Source organism: Rasamsonia byssochlamydoides, assembly GCF_041956645.1.
Source record: "Rasamsonia byssochlamydoides strain NRRL 3658 unplaced genomic scaffold VTN77scaffold_58, whole genome shotgun sequence".
In the NCBI taxonomy this organism is placed as follows: domain Eukaryota; kingdom Fungi; phylum Ascomycota; class Eurotiomycetes; order Eurotiales; family Trichocomaceae; genus Rasamsonia; species Rasamsonia byssochlamydoides.
In genome coordinates, this window is record NW_027192441.1 from 178,785 (window position 1) to 193,427 (window position 14,643).

The following is a 14,643-nucleotide window of genomic DNA, read 5'->3' on the forward strand; positions in this document are numbered from 1 at the left end:
TGGAGATATTCCTGCGATAAATCTCCATCTTGGTCTAATATGATATGCTACCTAAAGGCATAATACTATTGGGGATACCTGCGCAACCTTTTTTTCTTTTCCTCTTCTCTCTCTCTCTTTTCTTTCTTTTTTTCTTTTTTTCTTTTTCTTTTCTTTTTCTTTTTTTTTCTTTTTTTTTTCGTAAAAAAAGTCATAAGTGTTATTCCCAGCTTGCTCGCCGAGCTACTCACGTCGTGGGTTTTATTTATATATATAGAAATCGAACTGACGCGTAGAAAGAACCTAAAGAACCTACACACCTAATATTGGAGGTTCTCTACATACATAGAAGCTTGTACAGTACATACATACATACATAGGAGATCAGAAAGGGAGGCAAGCCGTGAGCTCTAGGAACTTGTATTATTTTATATGCGTGTGTGAGTTACCTAGGGCTTGCCTGCTTGCTTATTTAGGTGCACAGGCTGTAAGTACGTATATGGGGCGCTAACTGGCCATTTATTTCCGATAGTTAGGTATTTGTATATTTCCCGTCTAATTCTATTTTATTGATTACATCTGGGGCACGGAGACTAGGCTAGTAATGTCCTGATATCTACATATGCGATGGCTCACGAATTCACTCACTCACTCACTCACTCACTTCCTTGCTGATTATATCACACAACACGAGCCTTGCAGCATGGTCTCACTTTGCTGCTGGGTTGGTTTGAAGAGAAAAGACCTGTTCTATGGATCATCCGGAGTATGGCAGGGACTCTTGGCCTCCAGGTCTACCTTGGTACTATACTCCATAATATAATATAGTTTCGGTAATTTCATTTCCAGGCGGGCTTCCTACCTATATATAATATGCTTTGCATTACATGTACGTACATGCTTCTGTTCTCAGTGCCTAGGAGTCCTAGGTGGTAGTAATCCAATATATGAATCAAGCAAATGCCCAGACAAAGGAAGGAGATGGAAGCTGATCAGCTATGTCATTTTTTTTTTGGCTTAAAATCTGTCTGTTTTCTTATCTTCGTGATCTTTTTAGATCTTTTCTGATTATCGTTGTTTCTTCATGTCACACTAGGAGTTCTAGTCTAGTCAAATTCAATGTTTTACCGTCTTTGCCAACACAGGTCTTGCTTCGCTTGACTGGTTTAAAGAGAAAGTATTACCTGTTCTATGTATGCTAGGGTCTTTTGGCCTCAAGACCTACCTACTATGTATGCTATGTAGTTTTTTTTATCTCCTTTTCAGGTGGGCTCCCCGCCGATATTCTTTGCCATACTTACTTTTGTTACACAATTCTCACCATATATCCCTTACTAATATCGGTCTTCCTCACTGAAAATATCCCTTGCCAATATATAACTTTGTATCGATATGCAATCCCTTTTGCCAATTTATATGTCTCTTGCTAATCAGGGGGAGGGTAGGCAGATTGTCGACCAAGACAATAAGATGATTGAATTTTAATTAGACTAGAACTCTCGGCATGACAGTGAGAAAGGACGATATATTATTATTTCCTTTCCAGGTGGGCTCCCTGCCTATATTCCTTGCCGCCATTTTCACCAGATATCCCTTGATAATATAACCTGATCTTTCCATAACATTGTGATATAGTTTGCCTACCCATCCATGGATTCACGAAAGGTTGTCCTGGAAGAACTAATATTAGGAGCGTTCATCACCCATCGTCATTGAAAATCATCATACCACGCAGTCATGTTGTAATCACATGCAAAGGCATCACCGGTAATAAATCTGATCTAGTCTAAATGAGGATATAAAAAGGACTCAGCACCGATTATTTGTTAGCAGGCATACAATCGATTACTTCTCTTTACTCTATTGATAGACAATGAGGCTATTTTATGGTTCAAGAATCCCGCTAAGATTTTCGCAAAGATGACTTCCCACTGCATCCTTGCTACAGGCATCGCTACCTCTTACAGGCCTGTATGCCTTGTCAGGTCTGGGGATACAACGTCTTAAACCATTATGGCTGCCCCACACTCAGAGGCGGCGATCTTTATATCGTGGTCCCTAGTCCTGCAGAAGCCGCCAAAGTATTCCAAGCGCATGGCTACTTTCAGACCGTAGCCGGCGAAGAGAGCCCCAGCTCTGGCAGCAGCTACCACGGGTAAGTCCATGGCCAATACGCCCAAAAAAGATACATCAACTTAGGCAGGGCACTTTGAGGCTCACGAGGCTGGATAGGAAACGATGGGAGTAACCTGATCTATTCTTAGCTGCGATGTGGTTGGAGAAGCCATCCTGTAATCTAGCCTATCATGATTAATGTGATGGTCTGTACTTGACGAGGAGGCCAATAGGAGGGCCTGCATGGAGATATGATGTGGCCTGTGCGGGGAGATGGACCATAACTTACCTATTTAAGTTAGCGTGTGGCTTACCCTAACTTTTGTTGCTTCTCTGCAGCCTTTGTTTCTTCTAGACCAACAATGTCAATAACTTCACAATTTCCTGGTCCAGTCACAGCGCAACTTAACTAGTTTCGTCATTTCCCTTAGCTTGACAGGCTAATCCAGAGGTATGTCGACACGCAATGCCAGTACAGGTCGTGGCAGCTGGTATAGAATCTTGGCGAGATAGATTTGTCGGTGGCCTGACAAGTGCAATCGCTAGATAATGCCAGGGCTTAGGATAAGACCATCCTGACCCGGGAAGGGGTTTGTCCAACACCCTCTGGGTCCGGAGTAAGTGCAGCACCCGGGACTGGAGTTCCCGTTGGCATTGCGTTGGACGCCAGTCCTCAACACGGTAGTCGAAAATGCCTGCAAACTGCAGGCCCACGTGCTGTCGCACTTCGTCAGCCTCATGTAAGGCCGACAGTCGATATGAGACACAGTTGTACAGTCGCTCGAGCTGCTCAGCATTAAAATTTTCCGTACCACCAAGAAGTGCGCGCAACTCCTGATGTAGTGCCAGATTTGGTGCAAGCTCATCCAATCCTGGATACGATGTAAGGTACTCCTTGGCCAGAAACTTCAACTGTCGGCGTTTCCGCCGGGTTCCCACTTTCCGTAGTGTCCCTTCGGGATTGCGAGCGGTAATACCTGGACTCTGATAATCACTGGACGCTATGGGACGCAGAGATTCCCGGCGCTCCTTGAAACTGGTCAGCGGCAGACCTACGCGCTGCTGATAATGTGTTTCCCATGAATCGTCCTGTGCAGAAAAATGAATCATCTGCTCTTCTCCAAACCGATCAATTTTCTTCAAAGTTTTGAAGATTGAGAGGGCTAACTGAATGTATGTTGGATGCTCGCGGATTTCTTGGGCTTCCATGTCAGATTCTTCAATTGCAATGATGGACTGCAAGATTGCAGTCGCAATGGTACTACCACTCGCGCGTCCGGTGCTGCGGCTTACTGGCCATGAGCGAGTCTCCTGCTCAGGCCCAGCTGCTGCCACCTCGGTCGTGTTGAGGAGTGGTCGACCACTATTTTTAACAACATCCGGCTGCACCAGCCAACCTCCAGAAAAACACGACGTCAGAAACAGGGTTACGGCAGCATCCATAGGGAGTAACCGTTTAACCTGGTTTATTTGGAGTTGTGGGGCGTTGTCTGGGTGCCCCTTACCCCCGATGGAAACGCCGTAAGTGTCGGGATCCCCATGTCCAAAGACCAGGACGATGAGATGTTCTTGCGCATTGGCAGCTAACTGAGCCTGTTCTTCTAGCGTCCTCAGAAAACGCTCTAAAAGGTCTGCACGTGAGACAACCCGCAGGTTGCCTGCCTGATTGATTCGTCGAAGGGTATCTTTGTCCAGCACGATTCTTCTATCTCTCTTAGAGTCCCCATGCGCATACTCGGTGTACTTCTTCACCAGTATCTCAGTATCTTCACTAGTTAACCAGCATTGTGAGGGGGTGGCAACATCTTAAGGAGGAGTCACGCCAATGGTCAGTCCACGGTACTGTGAGCATGTTTCGAAACTATAAGGGAAATGCAATGGACTCACACATCGGGGACAGTAAGTGATGAAATAAGTAGAAGTCAGAGAAAAACCATCCGTCCTTTCTAGGGCTGGCATTGTTGTGCCAGTCCGTTATACCACATACTGCCAGAATTCGGCTTTTTGGCGGAACATCAGGTGGACAGGATGTCACAAATGCCATGTTTGCTAGGTCTGTCGTACTTCCTGTGGTTCGACCCACAACATTGAAGCCAGGAATATTCTTAGGTTGAATAAAACTCAATTCTGTCGATTGGCAAGTGGTAGGACGGAGCCTGCTTGGACGCAAGCTGACGCGGAATCCGTGTCCAACTCCGGACCTAGGTCAGGAACCGACAGTAGTGGCTGAAGTGCAGTTTCTGTCAGTGGGCTTGGTTCGAGCACCGTTGATAGCAGCTTGTCGACATCGTCCGTCACTTGCTGGCAGTGGTTTCTCCGTGCGTCCGGGCTCGTCGAGGCGTTTGTCAGTGTCTCCGTGTCGCGGTGCAGGTTTAGAGAGAGCAGAAGGGCCGTGCCTTCTCCCGGATGGAGGGACGCCTTGAGCAGGGTGATTCGTGGTTTGCGTGGGTTGGGCCTTCCTAACGGGTTTGTCGGTGGAAGTCGACAATCTGGGATTTGCCCTCAAGACAGCGGGTGTCTTCGCCGGCAACCGGGCGGAGACACGGGAGGAAGTCTTTGTGTAGGCATCCCGCGGTGGTATGGTAGGCATGTGCCGGATACGGTGACATGGCGTCTGCCTAGGTACCTCATGTCCTATACCTGCGTCAGGTCTTTTTCTTTCTCGGAATACCTATGGGGTTAGGCTACTCTTCGTGAATAGAGCTGCTATAGCCTGGAGAAGGCCACAGCTCCAGAACCGCAGGAGGAAAAGCAGGAGGAAAACGGGATTCATGACGACGGCGAATTTTCGCGGCGAGGCAGCAGGCCGGCGAGGGTAATCCTGTCATTGGATAGAGGCAACCGGTCCCTTGGTACTGTGTAACATGTCCCTCTCCCTACCGACATGAAGGACTCCAACCGAATGCAGTGAGATGCGCGAACGAAATGAATCAATTGCGATTGGTGAGGCCTCAGGGAAACATGCTACCACTCTGTTAATGGCACAGTGAAAGTGTGGAAAGGTTGATTGTTCTGAGATAGGTTGTGTGAAGTAGCTTGGTGGGGGCTTAGTACTTGCACAAACAGGCAATGCATTTGCCACAGACATTGAGCCCATGGTTATGTGCCATTATTAATTGATTAATTACCTAGCTAGGTAGTTGCAACGTTGGGGCTGGTGGTTGAAACAGGTTAGATACACACGTAATTGCATAGGAATTGGAATTGGAAATGCGCCCTTCCTTGCCCTACCCTGTCCTGACCTGTGGATACGAAATACGAATTTCTAACTAGCCTGTGCCATAAATAGAGCAGGCTCTCAGTTATGTACTATACGGAGTACATACTAACATTATGTACACAGGCCCGTTACATCACTGAATCATTATTGACGGGACAGGAAAGGCTATTTATATCCTGGGCCAGGCTGGTATGCTTAGGTAAGTGACGACTCCTCCCGCAATTAATAGAATACTACGGAGGTTATTTCCAATGGGAAACGGCAATATTAATGGCTCAGATTAAATACCTATAGTGGCCTCCATTATTTCTCGTGGGATAGATCGATAGATGGATGAATAGATAGGTATCTGGCTCAGGCAATTGATTGCCTAGGTAGTTACAATTACAGTACAAGTATAGGTAATAGGTGCACCATGAATGTCACAGGGGAAAGAGAATGAAGAAAGAGAAAACTCCCTTACTGTGGATTACCAAGTTCAGGTCCTATGAGTAAGAATTTTTTTTGCAACCATGTTGATACCGTCATCTACCATGTCATAGTCGGTGAGGAAGACTCGTTTTACACCGTGCTGTTCTCCCACACCTTTCTTGCAGTGCACAAGAACAGAGATTGATTCGCACAGCGGTTATTCCATGGGGCGAGATCACTTCTCTCGGACTGCATCTTCGGAGAATTCAATCCTTCTAGAAGGTTACACAGCATTTGGGGGGAGGAGGTAGAGGAGGGAAACCTGGGGCGTTAATTAATTCAGACCAGTGACAATCCACAGAGGAGATTCGAATCTATTTTAGCCGTGACAATCTTACTCAGACAGACACGATCACTAAAATAATTAAGCCCCTGCTGTGACCCAAGGTGTCGGTATCCCAGTCAGGCATGTCGCTCCCCTCCTTGATTAGTCAACATGACTAACTAACCACCTGCCTAATACGGAGGGCACGCGCCTCCTCCATCGCATTCAGCTGGCTTGTCTACGTCTGCAATGAATTCAGCCCCTGACACCGGTATGATGGATGATGGACCCAGCATGACGGATTGCACAGCAGCAGCCACCGAGTTAAAGCCACTCGAGTGACTCGCCCGAGAGACCAAGCTATCGGATGCATTCATCCAGACAGCGCATACTAATTACCTGCCTAGGCAGGTAGTAAGCGGGATAGGCCCGCTGGACTATTCCTTAGCGCTTATTCCGTGCTGCATCCATTTCCAGTATATTCGCCTCGTGATGATCGATCATCCAGCTAACTACCAAGGTAGGAATTCCCTCTTCATCCGCTATGGATTTTTCCGGCATAGTGTCTGTCCAACGCAGTGGACGGGAAAGATGTAAACTAATCAGATCGTCGTGATGACTTCCGGTCTGGACGTTCTGGTCAACCGTTGGCACTTGGCAGTGACGATGGAGAGCTTAATTCAAATCCCGCTCAACGGTCTGATAACCTTGGACGACTCCAGAGCACGTAACCTTAAAGTGCGGGTTAACCACGCGGATAAATAAACGACTATGCTTAATTTGAACGTCGGAGTGTCCGGTCGGCAGTTCATTGATGCTTCTTTTTGCGAGCACTCTTTTCGCCTCCTCCTTCAGCTTGAAGAAGAAATTAATTAATACGGATTACGACGGTGGCATAAGAGTAAACAATGGCTGCTTACTCTGACGACAGCCTGCGCCCTGCCAATGGAGAGAGTCCGTCGGCCGCTCCTGCGGTGGAGGCAGTGACGGTTGTTCACCGTGCAATTGCTCAGCCCTACCGTGTTAACCAGACACAAACAAATCACTGCACACTGGCAATAAGCACTTAAAGCCATGGCCAGGTGTTCTATTGGCCTCTGTCGCTTCATTCAACAAATACTCCATACAGCACAAATCGTTTGTCGTCTCCATTTTCCAGTTTGTGGGTTAGCGGCCGCCTCGCAAAGACACTAACGGAACATCTGGCCAAGGCCCCGTCTGGACACTGCGCCAGTCTTCCAATTGACGCGGAGAGTTTATTTTTAAAAATGGGAATGTATGCAATGACGTTCATCCCCAGTCGGGATGATTTCGTAAGTACCTAGGTATATAATTGATGCTTCCCGTCGTGGTGGTGTTAGTGTCCTAGCTTTCACGCTTCAATTGTATCCACCCATCTATATCCACCATCTATCACAGCACCCAGCCAAGACCGTGTTATCGCTTGCAGAACAGACAGACACCATGAGCAAATCCCGAAGGCTATGGAGTCTAGAAGAAGATGCCATTCTCAGGACACTGGTCCAGGCGTATGGTAGGAATCTTCCCCGGATTTGCAACAGATTGTAACCAGAACTGCAAGCTAATTAAGATTTCGCCAACAGAGAAAGACAAAGTCGACTGGCGGGTTATTGCCTCTTATCTTCCCGGCCGCAATAACAAGGATTGTCGGAAGCGCTGGCATTACCGCGTGGCAGCAAGCATGAACCTTGGCGCTTGGTCGCCCGCTGAAGATGAGCTGCTGAAGGCTGGCATTCGTCGTTATGGGACACAGTGAGTAATGCATCAACAACGTCATTTGGCAAGATTCGCTGACAGAGATGTAATCAGCTGGGCGCGTGTGGCACAGGTGGTTGGCACCAGAAACGGAGACCGTAGGTTACCTCTCCCGCAGCGGTGGGAAACAGATAGTCGGTTCGAACCATGTGCTTACTTGAGACACCGCAGAGTGCTTCAAGCGCTGGAACGACGTCTTGGATCCAAGCATCGATCGCAGTCCGTGGACGCAGGAGGAGGTAAGCGATCTTATAATCTCGTCATTCTGCTGAGCAAATCTAATACGAAGTTCTCATAGGATCGCCTCCTTCTACTTGCCATCAGACAATACGGACGATCCTGGAAGCAGATCGTCGATACCCACTTCCCAGGACGAACCGGACTTGATGCGAAAAATCGGTATTTCCTCTCGACCCGATGAACAATTGACTGTGTTGGACAAAACCTGGTTCTAACATCTCGCTCTAGACACAGACAGTTGATGCGAAGGAGCAAGAGACGCGATCATGCCCGTGACCACGCCCATGACCGTGAAGCAGACCCGGAAAACAAGCCTTCCAGAATAGCCCAGACCAACTCGGAAACGGCGTCTCCACATCCGTATCATCGACAAAGACCAGAGTCGCCGACCAGCCAAGCTGGTATCTTCCCATTCAGTATGGGTAACGTTCTCGAACCGCAACTCGAACCACTTTACGACGAGAGATGTCTATCAGCGCTTCCTTGCTTCAATTCAGGGTTCGATTTAGAAGAGTGGCCGTCGACGACATTTGCCACTACACCGTACACGACTCGGAGCGATACTCCAATGACTACCAATGTTGGAAGTCCCTTGGATTTTGACTACTATCCTTCGCACGACGCCATGGCTGTGGGTGTCGGATACGATCATCCGATGGTGCCAGACGTCAGTTGTGGTGAGTCAAGCCTGTCGTTGTTTGCAGCTGCAACTAACATGACATTGAAAGTGAACTGACCAAAGGAAACAGGACCAGCAGAATACCCATTTCTTTTGAGTGCGTCCGACGGCAACATGGCTGATGTCCAGCACATCGATTCCAACGTCGCATTCACAAGAATGAAGATGAGGCAAGAGATGTCAAACCCGTATCTTGGTCATGCAGGCGAGAATACTGGGTATCTCGACCAAGTGGTGTGGCCGTCATGATGATGAATACCTTGTACAAATAGAATTGAATGCTGTCCCCTTTTTTTCATGGTCTTCCTTCTCCTCCACCAGGGGTAGTCTGTAGATGCTTCTCCCATTTTCCGTCGTGATCGAAGCCGAGTCTCTCTCCAGCGCAGCTGAACTGAACCCAAAGTACTCGCCCCGGACACTGAGGCAAAGCCGGCTTTAGACTTCTTTGGTTCAGCTGCAGTAAGATTCGCCTCGCTGGTGAGTCATGATGAGGTGTGGCTTCTGCTGACTTGCAGCAAGTCGCTTATTTTCTCTCCTTGGACATTTGTAACCAAGAAAGGTGATATAGGTTTTAGCGTTCGTTGATGATGATTTTGTGGTGCTGAATTTCTGATTTACCAATCAGCAGAAAGGGGGCAAGAAAGACATATATTTCGATTCAAGTACCGGGGTGGACCCTTCCAAGTTATATGACGACGGCGACGATATATTCAACTTTGACCTGCCTGAAGAGACGAAAAAAAAACATGCAAACCAGGTCTAGTTAGACCTTCCCTAACGCCATGCTGATGCACAGAAAAGGAAAACCGCTAATAATATATCAAAAACTTTCATCATCGTCGAGATTGCGACTGCGACGATCGCCCTCGATTCTCTTCCCCTTCCTCTTCGTCCTCACTATCATCCATGAAGCCCTCTTCCAGGTCCCGGCTTAGGCGGACCTGCGTGTCGCCCGTGGTACTCCGCCGTCTCTCCAGTGCCTCCCGTCGTGCAGGGTCCATGTCCATGCCCACCATATTCTCCCCTTCTTCGTCATAGATGCTGATGGAGTCGTTGTTGTCTTCCCCCGCGCGAGATCTCCGCCGCCACGACGACGGAAGAAAGAAATGCATCAGGGCATCGGCGGCCCGTTCCCGGATGGACGATGTATGGGCGGAGAGGCTGTGTAGCGGGAGATACTGCGCGTAGCGTTGACGGTATCGTCGGAAGAACGGAACGATCACGTAGGACAAGAGCAGGTAGAGGGCGAGGGAGATGAGGGCGGGGATGATGAGAGTCTGGCGGGAAGACATTTAGCTCGCAGCTCGACGTTATTCAAGCCGTTCCAGACAAGGCAAGAGGAAGTGGACAATACTATCGTTCTCAACAATACATATTCTGAAATGATCAACATACCTTTGCTAGATTGAGAGTGAAGCCCATGGCTTCCAAAGACGCAGGACTATATCCTGCTGTGGGCTCCCCTATCCTCTCAGAGTACGGACGTAGTAGTAGGCGGTAGTAGCAGTATTACGCGGCCCCCTACCTATCTCAATGCGAGAAGCAGCATATCATGGTCTTTTACCATCGGAAGAACAACTCCGAGAAATCTTAAAAAAAAAAGCAAATTGATGATTATGATATGATGCTGACTGCACGTTATCTGCGTTGCATAAATGACTCTCGAAGCCAAGAGTCGTGCTCAGGATGGATACGTCTGGCCTCGTCAGTCAAGTTACCCAGCGGGAATTACTCTGTAGTTATGTCCGGAGCGTTGATTGGTTGGAATATGGGTCATGATCCGTATTGTGCTTACCTAACCAAAGGACTTAATATAAGCATATGTCCGCCCGCGACCGCCTTCCTTTCTGGGCAAGACGGTTTCACCAAAATCTTACTGTACTGTACGGAGTACCTGCCCCCTACCACCTGGAGAACGGGACAAAGCAACCGGTTATTTGACCTCTGAATGATCGATATATCGCGAGTTTATTTCTCTGCGACCTAACTAGACACTGTGTCTTCTGTATCAAGTTGTAACCGGTTCTCTTGTTCGCTTGCCTGACCTCAGGCTTCTTCGCACTACGCGTGCCTGGCCAAAGACCCGGCGATAGGCTGGGGATTGGCCGCGGCCCCTAACAGACCATCGGAGCTAAGGCGCGCACGGGCAACGTGACTGGCCCGTCGAGGGGAGCTAACTGCTTCGGAACATTCGCTCAAACAGGCGGCTCCTAGCCTGCTGCACTCCTCAGGGTCACACAAGCACAAGCACAAGCACCTGTTCTCGATCGCTCTCCACCTTGCTCATCACATCCGCCTTGCAAGGCGCATCGACTCCCACACGTCCGAACTCCGTCCAGAACCAGATCCCGATCGATATACACATATCGAGCGACGATCGATCTGCCCAGTGTGCCGGAGGGATCAGTACTGAACATCTTGCCGCTCTCCCCTGCGGTGCTCCCGCTGCGGGTATCCGATCGAGACCAGCGGGATCATCACCACCCGCCCCGGGAGGACTGTGGCATTGCAAGAGTGTCAGCAACAGCCAGAGGAACCATAAGGCTCTGCCTCACGGTCGAAGGACGCTCGAGCGGTAACTCTCCACGCTCATGCTGCTGCACTCGGCGCCTCAGCGACGCCCGCCCACAAGATGCCCAACACCACGACCGCGCCCGACAGGTCGAGACAGAACTCCGCCGGCAAGTCGTTCTTTGGGAGGAAACTGCACAAGGAGAGACCAGGAGAGGACCGCCATGATGGTTCACCGTCTGGAGGAGGCCTAGATCTCCCAGGCTCCCCCGGGAATGGGTCTCGTTCTGGCCGGCATGGCAAGACCACCTCGATCAGCTCCATTGATGGCGATGATCTCGTTGCTGGCATCAACATGACCGCTGGAGTTCTCACTTCAATCCCCTTTGAGAGCTTACCGGCCGACTCGAAATCACCCATCCCCGTCGACTATCTGCCCAGGAACGAAGCCCCGTTGCGACGCGAGAATTCTCCCAACTATCTTGCCAAGAGCAGTGCGGACTTTCACCAATATCCAGCCTGGGATCCTCCAAAACCCGTGCAGAATGGCCATTCCCATCTCAATGGCCCACGACCACCGCCCCATGCGTCCAATATAACCATGGCCGGCAGCGCTACGGGCGACCGGGGCACGAGATATCAACAGTGGGGTAGGCCAGGCAGCTCGTCAGCCAATACAGGATTCAGTCACACTTCGTCGTCGACCACTGACTCTTCATCCAACCCACGAAACTCGCTGGACCAGGCCAGCATCCATTCCTCGCAGTCCTCGGCCACTCGTGGCTCCTATTTCTCCGATAGCAATTCCTCCCGCACCGTCACGACCTCCCATTCTACCGGGGATCGCACCCCCGCAGTCCCTGGTCCCAACATGAACCGCTACTCCACCAACCTGCAGGGTTCCGGGCTGCCTTCTCAACCGCAACCCGTTTCCTCGCAACTGCCCACTTCTGCTTCTTCTTCCTCCCCCTCCCCACTCTCTCCCGAACAATATCTGACCCGCCCCAAGGATGATCGGATCGTCGACCAACTGTTCTTGGAGCTGATGCAGAAACGTGGCTGGCAAAATCTCCCGGAGCAGGCGAGACGCCAGATGCTGGCCTATCCCGCATCCAAGAAGTGGACCCTCGTCCATCAGGACCGACTCACCGAACTCCAAGGAGAGCAGAAGCGACGACAGAACGCGAGGCAGGCTCATGGACCCGATGCCCCTAGCACTCTACTGAGCCGAGCGGAGGAAGAGGGCAGTCCGGAATGGTACGTCAGGAAGGTTATGGACGATACCATCACCCCCAAGCAACTGGCCAGTCTGAGCGTCAGTCTACGAACGCAGCCCATTAGGTGAGTTTTTTTTTTCTTTCTTTCCCGTTCCTTGTCTTGACGTACGAAGTAGATGCCTAACTCGTGCAAACCTTCAGTTGGGTGAAAGCGTTTGTCGAGGCTCAGGGTCAAATCGCCCTCACCAACGTGCTTCTGAAAATCAATCGAAGAAAAACTTCGGTTCCCACCCCGCCGTCGATCCACAACCACTCGGCGGAGAAGGACTTGGAACGCGAATATGACATTGTCAAATGTCTGAAAGCCTTGATGAACAATAAGTATGGCGCCGACGATGCTCTGGCCCACCAGCAGGTGATCGTGGCGCTCATCAGCTCGCTGCTGTCGCCACGTCTGCAGACCCGGAAGATGGTCAGCGAGGTTCTCACCTTTCTGTGCCATTGGGGCGAGGGTCAGGGTCACCAGAAGGTCTTGCAGGCTTTGGACCATGTCAAGAACCAGCAAGGCGAGACCGGACGTTTTGATGCCTGGATGCGCGTTGTCGAGGTCACCATCGACGGTCGAGGCAAGATGGGCAGTTTGGTGGGCGCCAGTGAGGAATATCGCAGCGGAGGGATCGGCATGGAGAACATGCTGATGGAATACGCTGTCGCTACCTTGATGCTCGTCAACATGCTGATCGACCAGCCGCAGGATGATTTGCAGCTGCGATGCCATATCCGAGCGCAGTTCATCTCATGTGGTATCAAGCGTCTCATGACGAAGATGGAGAGCTTCCAGTATGACGTGATTGACAAGCAGATCGAGCACTTCCGGGAGAATGAAGCTATCGATTATGAAGACCTGCTGCAGCGGGAGACCAGCAGTACCAAGGATGGCGAAGGGGAGGTCAAGGATATGAGTGACGCCCTACAGATCACCGACGCCATCGTCTCCAAGATTCAGGGTACTCGCTCGCATGATTACTTCCTCTCGGCCATGCAACACTTGCTCCTCATCCGCGAGAACTCTGGGGAAGATGTTGAACGGATGTTCCAGCTCGTCGACGCCATGCTCACCTATGTCGCCATGGACCGCAGATTGCCCGACCTCGATCTCCGACAAGGGCTCAATTTCACGGTTCAGAGCCTGTTGGATCGATTGCACACGGATGCAGAAGCTAGGCACGCCTTTGATGAGTCTCTCGAAGCCCGCCAAGTGGCTGAGGCCGCCATTGCCGAACGGGATGAAATGAAGGCCCAAATCGAAATGGGCGCCGATGGTCTGGTGAAGAAGCTACAGAAACAAATCGAGGAGCAGGCCAATATCATCGAGCTGCAAACTCGGCAGAACGAGACCCTGAAGGCAGAACTTAACGACGTCCATCGCCTCCGTGCCCAGGAACTCCAGCGGAATGAGTTGGAGACGCGAGAACTGTATCTCATGCTCCGCGATGCGCAGGATATCGCGGCATCGAACGCAAAGAAGGCAGAGTCGAAGCTGGGCGAGACCGATCCAGCCCAGATGAGAGGGATTTTGGATCGTGAAAAGCTTCTAGAACGACTCGAGCGCCAACTGGAGAGGACAAAGACGCAATTCAAGCTCGAGGGTAAAATCTGGAACATAGAAGGGCCTTCGGACCGTCTACGAGAACTCCGGGAGCAGATGGAAGGTCTCGGCCTGGCCGAAGAGGAGTTTGACCAGGAAGCTCGTCGCACTTTGACCACCAGCACATTGGGCTCGGTTGCGCGCAAGAAGAGCCATGTAGCCGACTCAGATAGCGATGACCATCTTCCGGAGCTGACAGAGCAGGATGAGAACGTTCTCTACGAGAAGCCTCGCCTGGTCGAGCTCCGACGACCGAGAATGAACCCCGAACAGGCCACTGGTTTGTTGGGAGAAATTGCCGCCAAGGTCCGCAAGTACGACGATGATGAAGAGGCTGAGAAGCCCAAGCCTGAAGCGGACGACCAGAAGGCCGACAAGGCGGCTGACCAGGCGGCGGACGAGCAGGCTGCCAGCGCCGAAAAGGAAGCAGAGAAAGCGGAGAAAGCGGAGAGTAAAGATGAGGGCAAAGCAGAAGATGCCAAACCAGATGAGGTCAAAGCAGAAGAAGGCAAAGCAGAAGGG

The 14,643-nt window shown here is 50.5% G+C and overlaps 4 protein-coding genes across 4 annotated transcripts; 2 read left to right on the forward strand and 2 right to left on the reverse strand.

Moving 5' to 3' along the window:
- Positions 1-1,952: 1,952 nt before the first annotated feature.
- On the forward strand, positions 1,953-2,274 carry VTN77DRAFT_7207 (uncharacterized protein; the record flags this gene model as incomplete). The annotated part of the gene is made up of 2 exons (XM_069423571.1): positions 1,953-2,134; positions 2,244-2,274. 2 exons carry the CDS (start codon positions 1,953-1,955, stop codon positions 2,272-2,274), a joined length of 213 nt encoding a protein of 70 aa, XP_069275564.1.
- A 225-nt stretch (positions 2,275-2,499) lies between these two features.
- Positions 2,500-4,684, reverse strand: VTN77DRAFT_7208 (uncharacterized protein; the record flags this gene model as incomplete). Its single annotated transcript, XM_069423572.1, has 3 exons — positions 2,500-3,491; positions 3,600-3,840; positions 4,313-4,684. 3 exons carry the CDS (start codon positions 4,682-4,684, stop codon positions 2,500-2,502), a joined length of 1,605 nt encoding a protein of 534 aa, XP_069275565.1.
- Positions 4,685-7,514: 2,830 nt separating this feature from the next.
- On the forward strand, positions 7,515-8,994 carry VTN77DRAFT_7209 (uncharacterized protein; the record flags this gene model as incomplete). The annotated part of the gene is made up of 7 exons (XM_069423573.1): positions 7,515-7,584; positions 7,655-7,823; positions 7,881-7,924; positions 7,998-8,065; positions 8,125-8,225; positions 8,295-8,743; positions 8,816-8,994. 7 exons carry the CDS (start codon positions 7,515-7,517, stop codon positions 8,992-8,994), a joined length of 1,080 nt encoding a protein of 359 aa, XP_069275566.1.
- A 584-nt stretch (positions 8,995-9,578) lies between these two features.
- Positions 9,579-10,167, reverse strand: VTN77DRAFT_7210 (uncharacterized protein; the record flags this gene model as incomplete). The annotated part of the gene is made up of 2 exons (XM_069423575.1): positions 9,579-10,022; positions 10,141-10,167. 2 exons carry the CDS (start codon positions 10,165-10,167, stop codon positions 9,579-9,581), a joined length of 471 nt encoding a protein of 156 aa, XP_069275567.1.
- Positions 10,168-14,643: the final 4,476 nt, after the last annotated feature.